Source organism: Macrotis lagotis, chromosome 2, assembly GCF_037893015.1.
Source record: "Macrotis lagotis isolate mMagLag1 chromosome 2, bilby.v1.9.chrom.fasta, whole genome shotgun sequence".
NCBI classification, from domain to species: domain Eukaryota; kingdom Metazoa; phylum Chordata; class Mammalia; order Peramelemorphia; family Peramelidae; genus Macrotis; species Macrotis lagotis.
In genome coordinates this window covers 139570906-139588613 of record NC_133659.1, presented here as the reverse complement: position 1 = coordinate 139588613, position 17708 = coordinate 139570906, and the positions used below count along the sequence as shown (strand labels likewise).

Genomic DNA, 17708 nt, shown 5'->3' with positions numbered 1-17708 from the left:
GAATGGAAAGAAAGGAAAGAAGGAAGGAAGGAAGGAAGGAAGGAAGGAAGGAAGGAAGGAAGGAAGGAAGGAAGGAAGGGAGAGAGAGGAAGGGAGGGAGGGCTGGGAGGGAGGGAAGGAAATCTGAAGCTATTGGCCTCCCAGTTTGTTTTTGGACTAGGTAAAAGTGGTTATTCTTTACCTCTTTGTCCCATCTCTTTCTCATCTAGCCTTAATCTCTGAATTTGCCTTAAACTGAGATCTGTTAAAGACCTAGCTTAAAAAGACCAGGTCTCCTAGTGCATCCAGGTGCATTTCCAGTCCTCCTGATCTATATCTTGCCACTAGACCCAGAAGGCTCCAGAGGAGAAAGTGAGGTTGGTGATTTGTGCAGCATGTCGTGGCGTCACCTTCCTGATGTCATGGTCCTCTTCCACAACTAAGGACAAAACAACAGTAGCTTGTAGGACCTAGCACCATGCCTCACATATAAAGCTCAATAAATAATTGTTGAATGATCATTTTTCTATGTCTTATGAATATTTTAAACTCCAATTCTGAGGGAACTCATGCTATATAGTGACAGTGTTTAATTATGAATGTTATGATAATTAGAAAATTCTGCCAATGTATTTCTGTTAAACTGAGGTTGTCAATTGAGGGAGCTGAATGAGATGGCTCTGAGAAGGTAGAATAACTTAAACTCTGATCCATGTGTAAATTATTATGTCTCATGGATGATGAATAAGGCAATTTCAGTGATAAATACAGGTCACAAGATTGTCAAAATGGATCAGATACTCAACCAACAGACAATTTGGTCTTCACTATTTGGCAGACACTAACTATACTAAGTTCTGTGGATATAAAAAAAAAGGAAAAAATACAGTGCGAGCTCTGTGTGTATATATATATATATATGAGGAGGGTTTGGAATGAGTCTTGAAAAAAGCAGGATAAGGTGAAGAGGGAGTGCACCTCATACATAGGGGGTCAGCCAAGGAAAAGGTACTGAGTCAGGAAATGGAATGCCTTATGTAAAGACAAAGAAGACTAACCAGTATCAGTACTTTCTTCATTATATGCAGATGAGTGAAATGTGAGATAACTGGCAAAGGGAAAAAAGGTCCAGATTGTACAGGGTTTTAAAAGCCAATTGATGTGACTGATTAATTTTTATGATGTAAAATTCTTTTTCATGTCAAAAACCCATAGAATATGAAAAAATGTCTCTTTATTTTTAGGTGGGTTCATTAAATGCTTGCTTCCTTGCCAAGAGAGGTTTCCAAGTTGATGTCTATGAAGCCAGGGAAGGTAAACAAAAAAACCTTGACTCTGTGGTTTTGATTCTTGTTCTTGCTTATTTTCTTAAACTTCCTGAATGAAAGAAAAAAGAAACTATTTGGTGGACTTTTAAATTCCAAAAGTCTGCACAAAATTTATCATAGTAATTTCTTATTTAGAGAAATTATTGCTTTCAAAAATTTAGATGTGAGTTTTAAAGCTTTCCAAAAGACTTTTATACAGGGGCGGCTAGGTGGCATAGTGGATAAAGCTCCAGCCTTGGAATCAGGAGTACCTGGGTTCAAATCCGGTCTCAGACACTTAATAATTACCTAGCTGTGTGGCCTTGGGCAAGCCACTTAACCCCATTTGCCTTGCCAAAAACCTAAAAAAAAAAAAGACTTTTACATAACCTGAAATTGGCTTCTTGTATCTTAGATATTCGAGTTGCCAGATTTGCCCGTGGAAGAAGTATTAATTTGGCCCTTTCTCATAGAGGACGTCAGGCTCTTAAAGCTGTTGGTCTAGAAGATCAGGTTGGTTGTATTCTATTCTCTTGTCATTCTGGGGCAAATAGAGTATAATCCTCTACCAAAGGCCTCCCCTTTTGCCTCCTCCTGGAGTGGGAATGATCCCTGGATTCATTCTTATACCTACACCAGGCCAACACAGTATAAGATTTGCTGACTTCCGCTGACTAATTAATAATAATAAATAATAATAATAATAATAATAATAATAATAATAGACAACCTAGTATATAGCACTTTGAGAGCTACAAGATACTTTATGTGTGTTATGTCTTGGGAAAAAGCTGGAAAGACTTTGAGTACAGGACCAGTGGTGAACATTATGTCTATTGTCCAATGGGTAGCCTAACTAAATTGGCTCATCACCAGGATGGCCACTGGATGATTAATTTTTCAGCTGTAATTCTTGATGCATGTCATCTAAGTCCTGTAGAAGTTGCCATGGTTCCTGGGAGTAAGTAAAAAGTAGAATATAACAATTGGTTATCTTTCAATATCCCTGAATCCTATCTTCATAATGGTTTAGAAAACTGTATCTCACTCTTAGATGCCAAGTACTTCTTGCTTCAGTAGCTTAAAGAACTATGATTTGATTGATATACAATTGCATTTTTCTGATGGAGCCCTTAGCCTCAATATGTGGTCTTCATAAGTAACTGTCACAAAAAGAATTCATCTGCTCCCAGTCTACTTAAACAACTACTTTTCACATTACTCCATTTCCTGCACTCTGAAGCCCAGTCAAACTGACCTCCTTCCTGCACCTACGCCTTTGACTAATCCAGAAATCTCTTCTTTGCCTTTTAGGATCTCTAGCTTCCTGTCAGCTCAGCTGAGGTGCCAACTCCAAAGACAAGTTTTTCTTTTGTTCCCCTACTTGTTCATGCTTTCCTCCTTCAAATTATGTGTTCATTTTGATTGCCCCAGTAGAAGGTGAATTTCTTGAGGACAGAGAGTATCTTTAATTTTATCTTTGTATCCATAGTACCTAGCACTCTGCCTTACAAAAGTCACCATTTTATCAGTGATGAGTGAGTGAATAAACAGGTTTTGTTGACGTCATAGTCAAACATACAATCAATTGCTGTACCCATATTTAGTAACCTCTTTACTTTTTAGAACTTAACCAAACTCACATTCATTGACCTAGCATTTCAAAATACCTGTATACCTCAATGAATTATCATTGTGAAGCAATATCTAGGACCTCTCAGTAATAGCACAACAGAAGCATAGAGTAGCACAATCTCTGAGGTGGAAGAGATCTCAGAAGCCATTTAGTCTTACTTGCACAGAAAAGGAATCTTCTCTAAAATATCCCCAAGTAATAGAACTTGATGATTTCAGTTTTACTTACTGCCCTCTCTTACTATTATAAGATCTTGATATCAAAATGAGGTAATTTTATGACTAGGAGAAATATAATTGGTCTTAGACTCACATGGTTCCCTTCGACCACTATTACAATAACTAAACCCTAGTCAGAAAAATAACATTAAGGTAGATTCTCTCTGGCTTAATTTATATTTATATTTTTCTCTAGCTAATTCCTAGTTTGTTTATACCAGAAAACATTGGGTAAAAAATCATCAGGGTATGCTAATAAATAGGCATTAAGAAGGGAGGTTTGGGGAAAGAGTAGACCTTTCTTGGAACTTCTCTTGATCTGAGAGAAGATATATACAACTGGTAACCTCAGTTCAAGTCTTCTGTTCTTAGTTGCCTATGGGGTCCGTGGCTTCTTTCTTTTATTGGGTTACCCCTGAATTTTCCATTCTTTCTGGTCCTCTTTTTGATTTCCTCATTGCTTCTGTTTTGCTATCAAACTATCAAAATCCCTTTCTGGTTCTGAAATAGTTCCTGCTTTTCATATAAGCTCCTTCAGGCAAGACTGTTTTCTACCCATTCATTAAATAAGTTACCACTACTGTGCTATAAATCAATCAATCCTTTAAATTAGTTTTGTGAAAGAGATTTGAAAACTGTGATTTGAAATGTTTATTTGATAAATTTTATGATTTGAAGAATAATTTAGTCATTTCTGATTTTATAGATTGTATCCCAGGGAATTCCTATGAGAGCAAGAATGATTCATTCTCTTTCAGGAAAAAAATCTGCAATTCCTTATGGCACAAAAAATCAAGTAAGTTTTCCCTTCAGATACCTTCTTGCATGAGAGTTATAAAACCTAGAACTTATTAACTTTGACTTTTATCCTTCTAACTTTAGTATTGCCCAAAATATGACACTTATCTGAAAAACCATAGTTGTTCACAATAATAATAATAATAATCACAATAATAGTGATAATTAACAATAATAGTTTATTACAATAGTTCAAGGATTGTAAAATATATATATGTGTATATGTATATGTATTACTTTATTTGATACATATAACAAACTTATGAAGTAAATACTGCATGGCTGTTATTATAATACTCACTTTAAAAATGGAAAGGCTGAGGCTCAGAAAGATTGAATAACCTTCCCATGGTAAACAGCTAGTGTCAGAGCCATGATTTTAGTAAAAGATTTTCTTCAAAGCACTCACTTTGGGATAATGTATGCTTATTCCAAAAGTGTTGTCATTGTTCAAAATATTTTTGAAGTTGCTTTAAAGAATAAATCTAACTCTTTGTTTCTGTCTTATCTGTTTCTCTTTCATACACCCCCCACACACACACACAAAGGAGTCTCAAATTATAGCCACATATTTCCTTTTTTTAACTTCAAATGACATAGCCCTATTGAATTATCCACTTTATTCCTTAAATATCATTCTGAATGAATTTTAGCAATTTCCAAATATCATTTACACACAAAAAGAAAAAAAGATTTCTACCTCTCAGGATAATATATTATCATCTTTTAAAGATAATCCCAAAAGAGAAGTTAAAAATTCATTTGGGAAACAGCAACACCTTTGTAATAAGTTCAAAACAGTCATTTTGAAGGAGACACAATTCATTTTACCATATCCGTTTTGTTATTCCAAACTTATTTAAAAATCACTTACATTAGTTTATCTGCCTTGCATAATATAGACATACTTATATGTACATATATCCATATGTATGCTTATAGTTAGTTATATACATTAATATCTCTATTGAGTGCTATTTGTATAAGGTAAATACATTTTTCTGGGCTAAGATTCTCACTCCCTTTCTGTCTGGAATTCCCCTTTGGAATGTGGGCATCACCAATATTTTGAAACCATTACCCTTTTCCTCCTCCAATCTAAGTGTAACTTTCTATTCAGTCCTCTCAGCTGCATTTGGAGGAGGGAATTTCTTTGAATCCCAGATGGGAAGATCCCTGCAATCTCTAACATCAGAAAATGCATTTCCTAGTTCTCGAGCTTGCTCTCTGTTTCTCTCTGTCTCTGTTTCTGTCTGTCTCTCTGTCTCTCTGTCTCTGTCTCTCCCTCCCTCTCTCCTTCCCTCACATCTGAGACCCACTAAGAAACATGTATAAATTGGATATTGTTGTGGTTGACTTCTCCTTTATCTAATGCTTGCTTTCAACATTAATTGAACAGACATGTAACCAAGCTATAAAGAACTGATAAGGTTTGGAATTAACATGTTGTAGGAAAAGGGTAGGAAAACAAGCGCTAGTAAATCACTCTCTGGTGTCAGTCCTAAATGGAAAGCAAATTCAACAGCAATGATTGAACTTGACAGTGACATCCAGAAATGGCTGGCCCCAGTCTCGGGCCACTCTCCAGGTTGTGCTGAGCAGTTAGCAGTGGTGGCGGTGGATGAGTTCCAGGTGTATCAAAACCCCATCATCCTATCTGATTTCATGACCACTCCATACTCTCTCCAAAATACTCAAGTAGAAAGTGTTCCAGCTCATTTCATTGTCTGCACACATCTTTATTTCTCACCTCTCAGGACACTTCTCTTCTAGAGCAAGAGGAAGGCAAGGCTGTCTTTTTAAGTCATGATATCTCTTCAGTGGGTTAAAAATTAGGAAAAAGAAACCTGAATAATTCTGTGCCATCCTGCAAGTTTTAAATCAATTTCTTTAAATACTTTAGTACTTTGGCATAAATATGTTTTGTAGAGAAAAGTAGAAAAGGTAAGAAGCACCTTACACATTCAATGCTGATGAGCAAAAGCACTTCTAGTGAGCTAGTTTTTTTTCATGTTCCTTCAAAAATAAATTGGTTAGAATTGATTTGCATTTCAACTTTGAGAAATGGAGAAGAACCATTTCCCTCTTGTCTGCTACAGTTTCTAAAAGAGAAAACAACATCTGGATGTTACTATATAGTATTTAAAAAGAAAAATCAGATTTCTGATTTATATTTCTCCCTTTTTTGCTTGACTTTCATTTGGTTTTCTTCTTTTACTTCTTAATTTTAATGCAGTAGCATATTGAGCTCAACAGAAGGGTTTCCTTATCTAATAACACTTTATGAATTTGCTTCTTTGGGAAAGAAGGTATGTAAAATATCTTTCAGAAAATTAGAAATCCCAGTCATCATCTTGATTTTCCTGAACAGCTAAGTTCTTTTTTATTTTTCTAAGGACAACAGCAAAAGTTGGACCACCCTGCTTTCCCTCTGGTTCTGACTTTGTTAGACAGAGTTCTCTTATTTTTCCTTATTTTAGTCAACAGCTGTACCCTCAAGGAAGCAATATCTTTGGTTACATGTGATAATGAAATCCCCCCATAAAAATGAAACAAATTCAGATATTTAATATGATTCCCTCCCCCCAAATTCTCTATTATTCAATTGTATGTTTTTCCTCTATAGAATTCAATATTCATTTTGGCATCATATTGACACCTTCAAAGTAATAGGATATGGAGAGAGGAAGATCAACTAGTCTAGGTTTCAGATACTATATTTTAATCAATGATTTCTAATATTGGACTAATTGGATGTTTATTAGAAAGATAAAATATCTTTGTCTTTAGGGAACTCACTATCATATTCTGTGGAGTTATATGATTTCCACATATGAAATGATTTGAAAATGGACTCAAATATAATAAAACTTTCAATTAGGAAGTCCCAATGAGGATTACTATATTAAGGAAAATAAGAAAGCTGAAGCTGCCAGGGAAGGCTCTACAGAGGGCTTAGCCTCAAAAGTCCCATCTTGCTCTAAATCTATGATCCTTTAATACTGAGTTCTAGGTCTTTAATACAGGGTAGGAGTCAACTTGAGAGAGGAAAGTACATATTTCATACTGCAATGAGAAAAGTACTTAAAGGAATATATTTAGGTATATGTGGAGAGGGTGGAGGGTGGCTTGCAGGGCAGAATTAGAGGAAGTAACTGCTAAGTGCAGAAAGTGGGTTTCAGATTAAAAAAAGAATCCTCCCCTCAATATGGGTATTTTTAAATTATCTAAATTAGCTGAAATGGGGGCTCTAGGCAGGATTGTTAATTTTGTTTCATTATTCAATCTAGAATTGCTTGAAATCTTACCATTTTTTTCCATTGTTCCTTTCTGAATCTTGCACTATGTTTAGAAGTTGCTCCAATATAAATAACTTGAAAGCCAGAGTTAAACTTTGACTCTTGAAGTGATCCCATAGTAGATATTTTCTCTTGGATGATTAAAAAAAATCTTCAGATTAATCTATTGTTACTTTTTATTCATGGTACCACCATTATTTTATATTAGCATTAAGGAAATGAAACTTGAAGAATTTTATTTTATCTTTGGTTAATTTTAGTAAGGAAAGAATGAACCAACTTCTTTTACTTTTAGTTATATATAAAAGGTGGGGGAATGATCAATATAATCTGTTGGGATTCCTGAAAAACTTATGATTAATGAATATGAGAAGGTACCCAGCTGGATGTAAAAATCATCTGTATGTTCTCTGAACAGGAAGAAATATTTAAATTCTTTCCATTCATTAAAATTCTGTCTGATTGACTAAAATAACATTTCTGGGTTCTGTTATATTACAAAGATAAACAATTAGCATAGCAAAAATCTACGTACAATGCAGGGCAATAAAAATTGCCTTGATTTTATGAATTTTAGCAAGGTGATAAGAAATTTCTTTTTTATTTTATTCCCAGTGCAGCGGGACCAAGCTATTTGCAGACTAAGTTGTTAATTCAGATTTTTGCTTTATGATATTTCATGGACTTACTGATTAGTTATATTGGTATCTTTTAAAAGGTGTCAGATTCCTCTTAATTTGACATATTATGTACTTAGTGTAATCATTTTTGTTGAAATTTCTGATTCTGTCCTTCCAGTCTAGTGTAATCTCTCCAGTGAGTTGGTCAATGACCTGTGTAAATGTCTGTGTAGAAAACCACATCTCCCCACATTCACTTTCTATGCCCTGTTATTACTCAAAATGCTCAGTGCTCTCATTTTGCTCCCCAACTCTCCTGGATGCCCCACTTCATTCCCTAACCAGTATATCCCTATTCACATGAGGGGTGTCTTATACTCCTCCCACATGAAAATTATGACTCCCTTGGGATCTTAGCTCTCAGCTAGCTGTTTCAAAGGAGTGAGGATGGAAAGGGAAAGGAGTATTGGAGACATGAATCTAATCTTTAAGAAAGCCTTGTAATCTCTCCAGGGCTTAATATTTTGTAAAGTGAGGTAGTTAGATTAAGATGATCTCTAGAATGAATTCTAGCTCTAATTCTATGACATAATAATAAACAAGATCAGTTCAAAGTAAAAATGAAAAGGTTAACTATTTTAAAGATGGTACCTTGCACTAAATATATCTCAATCTAAATGAATTATTCTCTAATCATAGAATTGCAGGTATCTTTTTTTTGTCAGGCAGATGAAGAAGGGGTTGGGAGGACAGGATTGTAGTTGTTCTTTTTTTTTTTTTTACAATTCCTTTAATTCTGAATTCTACCTGTTCTATTTGTTTTGTATCAGTGCTACAAAATATGTCTGTGTTGGGGGTAGGAGGGTGGTCAGAAATTTTCTTAGCCCTTGTCTCAAGTTAATCACTTCTAAAATATTCTTTCTTCCTATTATCCAATTTTCACCTAATATTTTTAAAATTAACATATTCTAGGTGTAACATACATATGACCTATTCTATTTGAAGTATAACAATAAACTAATGTGACTTTTTGCTTTTAAAGTGTGTATTTGTGTGTGTGTGTGAATGTTGTCCCATTGAGAAGTTCTTGTGTTATATTTAATGCTGGCAAATTTTTGGCCTTTGAAGACAGATGCCACTTTTGGAAATAGGCAAAAGGCATTCCAAGATGAATCTGGTTTGATTGGGTTAGTGATCAAATTGGACTTTACCATTTTTGACTACAAACAAGCATGAGTATAAAAGAAAAATAGTACTAATTTTCTTACCTTGTTATCTCTGTTGCTGGAAGTGGAGTCAATGACAAAGAGGAGTTCCAAAGTTGTTTTTGAATAATAATGGTATGTTTGGAATGAGTAGAGGGAATCTCATTATCTGGTAGTTCCTTATACCAGTGCAATCACAGTTCCAGACCTGCTCCCCAAGTAGAATTGCATAGGGGGTATGTGGGAATTTGACAGATTTCCAAAGCAACTGAATAGGAGGATCTGATTTGGTTGAGTGCAGTAAACATTTATTGATTAGATCTACTTTGTGCAAGGAAAGACACCAGGCACTAAGTGAACCAGCACTAATTTTATGATCTTCTTATAGCCCCCATTTTTGTGGAAACACTGCTAAAATTTAAAAGAAAAGGGTTTGATTTTTTCAATCATAAATCTTAATAAAAATCACAAATAAGATAATAATAAAAACAATAAATTCGGTTGATATTTGAAAAAGAAATGATTCTATGCTTATTGATTATTGAACTACCTATGTAGTAGAAAAATTATCCTATAGTTCAGGTATATATTTGTGCATTTTGCCTAAATGAAGTTTTTGAATTCCATTTTTTTTCCCAGTATATTCTTTCTATAAGTAGAGAACATCTAAATAAGGACCTACTGACTGGTAAGTCTAACATCTTTATTTAACTAAACTCTAACTTTATTCACCTTTTTTACATTGTTGTGCTACTATGATGCTTGGAATTAATGGAGCAAACTTAATGTTTTCTTTGGTGTCTGTCTGGTTGCCTGATTCTTTGTAACTACAGCACTTATCACATTGTCTATCTGGTACATAGTGCTGGATAAATGCTTGGTGAATTAATTTTCTACTATATGCTGATTACCCAAATCAAAGAATATCTAAAAGATCAAGTTATATTACCTTGAATTTAAAGCCTTCCTAGCAATAGAGCTGTTCAAACAGATAGATGGACATATTAGTATTTGAGTAGTTACCATTGACTCACAAATGACTTAGTAACATGATCTAGCTGATCTTAATTTCCTAGTGTTCTGGTTATTTTAGTATATGAGATCTAAATGGGATTAGATTAAAAAAAATTTTAATATGGAAATAATCAGAAAGAAGACTAGTTTATACTTATTTAAAGTTGTAATGCAAGAATGATACTGGGAAATGATGTCAAATAGGAACAATGTTAAATCAATTAATTTGAATGTTGTCAATAAATCATTGTACCAGATTAAACCATAAATGGAACTTCAAATTCTCTTGAATTCAGTATAAAAGAGATTCTAAATTACATCTCCATGTGTTGTTTTTCTGTTTGTTCTCCAGCTGTTGAAAAATACCCCACTGCAAAGGTGCACTTTGGCCACAAGTTGTTGAATTGTAAACCTGAAGAAGGCATAATCACTCTCCTTGGGTAATTAATCACAGGCATCAGTCCTCAAAGAGACTAGAAAGAAAGGATTGGGAGGTGGAGAATTATTCTTTGATTAATAATTTTTAAAAGGTGTAAATAATTATTTTGGGAAATGTTCTTTGAAAATGTGTTTCCTTTTTTTGAGGTGAAATTTTAGAACTTAGAGGAATCATAGAGACTTTGGATGTACCTTTGAATCAGATGAAGTTTTCAGTCTCTGTCTTAATGTTCAATGTCATGTTTACACAATCTGAAATATATAATTGATTTAGCATGCACTTGAGATCCTCTGAGATAGGAACTAACTTTTTAAAAATAGCAATTGGGAAAAATATGTAAGGAGATTGGACACATTCGGCAATCTTTTTCTCCATCCATCATCTTCCTTGATCTTTCCATAGTGATCACCCAATCTTTCTTAAAATATTAATTGCCTCTGCCATGAAAATTTTGGACTCTGACAACAGAAACAACAACAATACTGAAGTGCTTTACACATATAACTTCATTTAACCTTGACAACAAACAAATATAGTAAGTAGGTACCATAAGTGGTATTGTCTGTATTTTACAATGAGGAAACTGGAGCTAAGTGAAATTGAGTAACCAATTAACTAAGTGCCGAAGCCTGAATCTGAACTCAGATTTTCTTTTTTCCAAATCCAACACTTTCTTTATTAGACAGTTTGGTTTTTCTTCCTTCTTGAGCAATTCTGTATCTTTTCTTCCCTGGTTCAATTTTTTTCCTCATCCTATCCTTTATGTGTAGTCTCATCCTTTACTCTGTCCTCTCTCCTCATAGTTAGTCAGTTAACAAATATGACCCAATCTTTCTTCTTTATATTTCTCCTTTTTGTCCCTTCATTTTTATTTCCACTGTCATTTTTCTAGTGCATATCCTTATAATTTCATATCTGGACTATAAAGTAAATCTCTTAATTGTTCTCCTAACCTCCAGTTTATCCCTTTTCCTATCCATCCTTTTTGATTTTGCCAGATTCATCTTCATAAAATCCATTTTGTCCATATACTGTTCACACCTACACTTTGATCAGGTGGATTTTCACTACATATAGTGTAAAGACCAAAGCCTATAGATTGGTATCTAAAGTTCTCCATGATCTAGCCCATACCTACCTCATCAACTTTATTTTCTACAATTTTGCTACATGATCTTTATCCTTTAGTCACATTGATCTAGTCATTGTTCCTTGACTTTATACAGTCCTACTTCCAAGTCTTTTTTTCTGTTGCCTTGACTGCTATCCCTGTAATTTTCCTTTATTATAAATTCTACCCGATTTAAAGACTTAACTTAAACCCCATCTCCTCCATGAAACTTCCAAACATCTTAGAGCCTCATCAGTTCTTCTGTCTTCTAAACTCCTGAATCTCAATGCAGTGCCTTGCACATAGTGGGCAGTCAGTAAATGTTGGTTGAGTATGAGGTGATCACTGGAGCATATCCAATGCTAGAGGTCTAGAGATTAAGGTGAGCTTGAGATCAGTAAGGTTGTTCTTACTTGAATTTAGATCCCTTCACTTCAAATGCATCATTCTTTCCAGTGAACAGCAATACAAATTACTTTTTTTATTTAAAAAATAATTATTGACATTTTTTGCATCACTTACATTCCTAATGTATTCTTTCCCCTCACCCCCTAAAGACATCTCTTATAACAAAGAATAAGAAAGAAAATAACTGCTAAGCAAAACTAAATGATGATATTATATGCAAAATTCCATATTCATTACCCATCTACCTCCCCTACAAAAATGAAAAGACCTTTGCATGTCTTTTCTTTGGGATCAAGCTTGGTCCTTCTAATTTTACATTGTTCTTTTTCATTTGTTTTAGGGTATCATTTCTTTTCATTTTTGTTATTGTAGTCATTTTGCATATTGTTTTCCTTGATCTGCTTATTTCACTTTGCATTGATTCACATACCCTCTCACACTTCTTCCTGTTCACCATATCTAACATTTCTTACAGGACCAGAATGTTTCCTTATATTCATGTACCATAATCATTTACTGATTCATCAGTTGGTATCTACTTTGTTCCCAGTTCTTTACTGCTACAAAAATGCTACCATCAATATTTGTGTGTATTGGAGGCCATTTTATTCAGCTTGACCTCACTAGGGTTTGTGCCCAGCATATAGTGTATATACCATGGTAAGAGTATTGACATTTATTCACCTTCTTTAGTGTAATTTCAAAATTCCACATGGCTTTCCAAAATAGTTTTACTAATTCACAACTCTATCAGCAATGCATTAGTGTCACTCCTAAGAATAATAAAAACAACAATAGCCTGCACTTATTTTAAGGTTTGAAAAGTGCTTTGCATAGTAATATACAATTTCATTTGATCCTCACAATAGAGGTGCTGTTATTATTCCAGTTTTAGAGTTGAAGAAACTAAATCAAAGAGAAGTCTCACACAGCTAGTATATGAGGCAGAATGTGACCTTTTCTTCCATACTCCAAGTTCAACACTCATGTCCTGTACCACATAGCTCTTTCACAATCTTTGAAGTAAGTCAGGATGTTTGTTTTGACAATATAAAATACAAAGAGATGAAAATCCATCACATAAAGATACTAGTACTAAATCTACTAGGGTAAATCCCAGTTACATTAAAGTGGTAAATGTCTCTGTTGTTACTATTGATGCTTACAAATTAACTCTTTATTTGATTTCATAGATCTAATCAGGTGCCTGTAGATGTTGCTTGTGACCTGATTGTAGGATGTGATGGAGCCTATTCAACAGTCAGAACACAATTTATGAAGCGGGCTCGCTTTAACTACAGTCAACAATATATTCCTCATGGGTACATGGAACTAACTATTCCACCTAAAAATGGAGAGGTAAGGAAATCTCCATTTTCCCCCCTCATTAAAATTTCTCATCTATCTTTTTTTAGTTACTTTTCATTAATTGTAGAGTGGTATCCATTACTTTAAGGAAATAATTGACACTCCTCATGAAAGAATGCCAGGTCAAAGTCCTTAACGTGACCCAGGCTGGTTTAAGCATTAAGTTAAAAAAGTAAGTAGCATGTTTGTGTTTCAAGGAATCTTCTCTTCCCTTCCTCCTCTTGGCTTAAGAAAATATTTTTAGCGTACAGGACTTATGTTGTCATAAGCAAAGGAAACCAGAAAGTTATAATGAAATAAATTCTAACAGATACTACAATAATGTTGTTTCCTAATTGAAAACAAGTAAATAGCATTGAAAAAAATAATGCATTTTACTAGAAATTTACAGGATGATTTACTAGAAATCACTCTTAACTATCTTCCAGTCAGATATTTGTTAGATCACAGTATCTTAGTTTTGAAACCAGATGGAACTTTGGAGTTCATCTAGTCTAATATTCTTATTTTACAGAGTAGGAAACTGATTCTTGTTTAAAATAAAACAAATTGCCCAAGATCTTATGAATAATAAATGTCATAGTCTTAGGATTCAAATCTAAGGCTTTTGACTAGATTTATTGATATTTCTTCCATGCTTTGAAGAGATGATATTACTATATATTAGTCAACAACCTTAGATAGTTATATCCAGAGCAGGACAAATTATCCACACATTCTGAACAACTTTGGAAAATTGTGAACTATTGTGCTCATGATATTGTCCAATCAGTGGCTTTCAGTCTTCACTGTGGTACATGCTTTTATCTATCAAGAGCTCATCATCTTCCTTGATGGTCTTCAAACAGAGACTGGATGTCCATCTGTTAAGATGTTATATTAAGAATTCCCTTTTTGCACCTCCCATCAACTGTGAACCAGAAAACATAATTAGCTTAAAGTGAAAGCATTTACTAAAATGGTAGAATAAGAACAGTAACTTTGAAACACTCCTCCTCATAACAAACACACATTAGTGAGAAGAATTCCTACAAATTTAGAGTACAATTGGAGTGAAGGTTGCACAACATCAGTGAGAAGAGTTCATTCAAATTTAGAGAACAATTAGAGTGAATATTGTACAAAAGAAAGATGCATGCCAAGAAACACATCATTCCGGTACTACAGAGACAACATACTTTAGGTTCTTTTGGAAACTGTAAGAAGTTTTCTGATGGGCCCAGTGGGTACCTGGGTACACTACCATAGTTATGTTATCAGGGAAATATTCATGCTATATGGAGAATTGATTTAATAGAGATGTTTTATTAATGTTTTAGTAAACATCTGTGCATTTTCCCTTACAGTATGCTATGGAACCCAATTATCTACACATTTGGCCAAGAAACACTTTCATGATGATTGCACTTCCTAACCAGGTAGGGGATACCCTGCCATTAATCATATCTGTGTATGTATTGTTCATTTATTTCTACATTTACTTTTGTATATTGTTTATTTTTTTAAAGCTTTTACTTATTTAATGAATGACTATTTTTTCCCCAAAAATGGAGTCTAGGAGAGAAAATTTGAAAGAATAAGAATTGGTTCATATGGAAGATTTTTTAAAAATATTCTTTTTAGTCTTTTATAGTAGAGGAGTCTTTTTAAAATTTTTTTCCTTTAGCTTTGGGTTGAGTGACACAGGTGACCAAGGTCACACAGCTAGGTAATTATTAAGTGTCTGAAGTTGGATTTGAACTCAGCCCTCCTTACTCTAGGGCTTGTTGTCTACCCACTGTGCCACATAACTGTTCCTAGAGAAGTCTTTTAAAGGAGGTCAGGAAAGCTAAGAGATGGTAGATAAGAGGAAGAACATACAAACATCAAGGATTGCCAGTACAAATATTTGTCCTTTTTATTTGTCCTTGCTCTATTTAGTCAAAGTATTCTTCAGGCCTATTACAATGTTTGAATATAATATTTTCTTAATAAATGTTTGTAAAAGTGAATTGAACACTTATGAGGATATTAAACTTTATGTAATAAATGAAAATGAAATGACATTATGGTCTTGAATGGTTTTTTTGTGGCATTACCAAAAAAAGACTGGGGAATTTCTTCCATTTGTCAATACTTTTCCTTTCTTCTACCTAAACTCAGGTAGTTAGACAGTTAACTCAGCAGTTAGACAAAGCATTCTTAAGCATTTACTATGTTCAAGGAAAAATAAAGCATAATAACTGATATTTATTATATAAATTATAAATTATATTTCATTGAGTTTATAAAATTATTCTCTGAATTAATTGCATCATTAAAATTTTACAGAGGAAGAAACAGGCTCATAGCGATTAAATGACTTGTACAAAGTTACATAAGAAATATTAGGGAGAAGTTTTAAACCTAGGTCTCTACTGATTCCAAATATAAGTCTTCACTATACCAACTCCCTCCCCTGCTGTTTTTTTTTATTGGCTTGTTAATTCCTTCCTAGATCACTGCCTTGTTAAGGTGGAGAGACTAGTACAGAGTTATCCAAGATGAACAGGTTATAGTGGAGAGTTCTGATAAAAGGTGATCCACTGGAGAAGGAAATGGATAATGACTCCAATATCTCTGCCAAGAAAACCTCCTGGACAGTGCTAAAATGATAAAAGAGATATTGGATAGAACACTACTGAAATCAGAAGGACTTGATTTCAAATCCAGCCTCAGCCACACCTACTAGATGTGTGACCTTGAGCAAGTAATTTAACCCCATTGCCCCACCAAAAAAAAAACAACAAAAAAGAAAAAATATTGGAAGATGAACCCCTCATGTTGGAAGGTATCTAATATGCTACTGGGGAAGACAACTACAAATAGACCCAGTACTAATCAAGTAACTTGGTGAAAACTGAGAGGAAACTCATCTCTAGATACATCTTGTGATAAAAGGAAAGTCCAATGTTATAAAGATCAGTATTATATAGGAACCTGGAATGTGAGATCTGTGAACCAGGTAAGCTGGATATTGTCAAACAGGAGATGGAAAGATTAAACATCAACTCTTTGGATGTCAGTGGACAAATTTGATTCAGGTAATCAATATATATATATATATATATGCTATTGTGGTCAAGAATCTCTTAGAAGAAATTGAGTAGCCTTCAATTAAATAAATAAAATAAGAATGATAAATGCAGTACTGGACTATAATCTCAAAAATAATAGAAGGAAATCTATTTTAGTCCAAGGCAAACTATTCAATAACACAGTAATACAAGCCTATGCTCCAACAACTGGTATCAGAGAAGTCAAAACTGATCATATCTTTGAAGACTACAACATCTTGTGGGATTCATCATAGGAGATTAGAATGCTAAAGTAGAAAATCAAAATATAATTGGAATAACAGGCAAATTTGACCTTGGAGTAAAAAAGATAAGCAGTTTAGAAACTAAATATAAGAATTTTATCAAGAAAACTTATTGATCAAAACTTATTGTTCAAAAACACCAGCTAGGGGCGGCTAGGGGGCGTAGTGGATAAAGCACCAGCCTTGGAGTCAGGAGTACCTGGGTTCAAATCTAATCTCAGACACTTAATAATTACCTAGCTGTGTGGCCTTGGGCAAGCCACTTAACCCCATTTGCCTTGCAAAACAAAAAACCTAAAAAAAAAAAAACAACAGCTAGTCAATATAGAAATCAAATTGATTATAGCTCTATAGAATAGGACCTAAACTGTCTGTGACTCAGATCATGTGCTTATTGCATATTCAGACTTAAATTGAAGGAAGTATAGAAAACCACCAGTCTATATTAAATGTATGAGCTAAATATGAATATGACTATGAAGTGGAAGTGAATGGATATCAGGGATTAAATCTGGGAGCTGATAAAACTATGGACAGAGGTTTGTAATATTTATAGGAGGCAGTAACAAAAAAAATTCCAAAGAAAAAGAAGAACAAGAAAGGAAAATAAGTATCTGATAAGACTTTAGAAATTGTTGAGGAAAGAAGGAAAGCAAAAGGGAAAGAAAAAAAAGGGAAAGATATTCATTCCCTGAATACAGAATTCCAAAGAATAGCAAGGAGAGATAATAAGATTTTCTTAAACAACAATGTGGAGAAATAGAAGAAAACAATAGAATGGAAAACAAGAGATCTCTTAAAGAAAATTAGAACTATCAAGGAAATATTCCATGCAAAAATAGGCATTATAAAAAAACAAAAAATAGTTGCTTGGTTCTTGTCCTTTTGTAATGAGAAAGAACAAAATGACAAGACTATGTTTGAGACAAATTACAGTATGTCCCAACTGTGTCTGGTCATCCCAAC

The 17708-nt window shown here is 33.9% G+C and overlaps 1 protein-coding gene across 9 annotated transcripts in view; it reads left to right on the top strand.

The window, feature by feature from the left end:
• KMO (kynurenine 3-monooxygenase) overlaps positions 1 to 17708 on the top strand; it is a 67497-nt gene that overhangs the window by 22643 nt on the left and 27146 nt on the right. For 4 of the 9 annotated variants that reach the window (XM_074222908.1, XM_074222907.1, XM_074222906.1 and 1 more), the window contains 6 exons: positions 1224 to 1293; positions 3847 to 3936; positions 9702 to 9750; positions 10429 to 10516; positions 13228 to 13393; positions 14749 to 14820. In XM_074222908.1, the coding sequence (XP_074079009.1) occupies positions 1237 to 1293; positions 3847 to 3936; positions 9702 to 9750; positions 10429 to 10516; positions 13228 to 13393; positions 14749 to 14820 (522 nt within the window). In that variant the 5' untranslated portion in view covers positions 1224 to 1236. The other 5 variants (XM_074222905.1, XM_074222911.1, XM_074222913.1 and 2 more) reach the window with 5 other exon arrangements.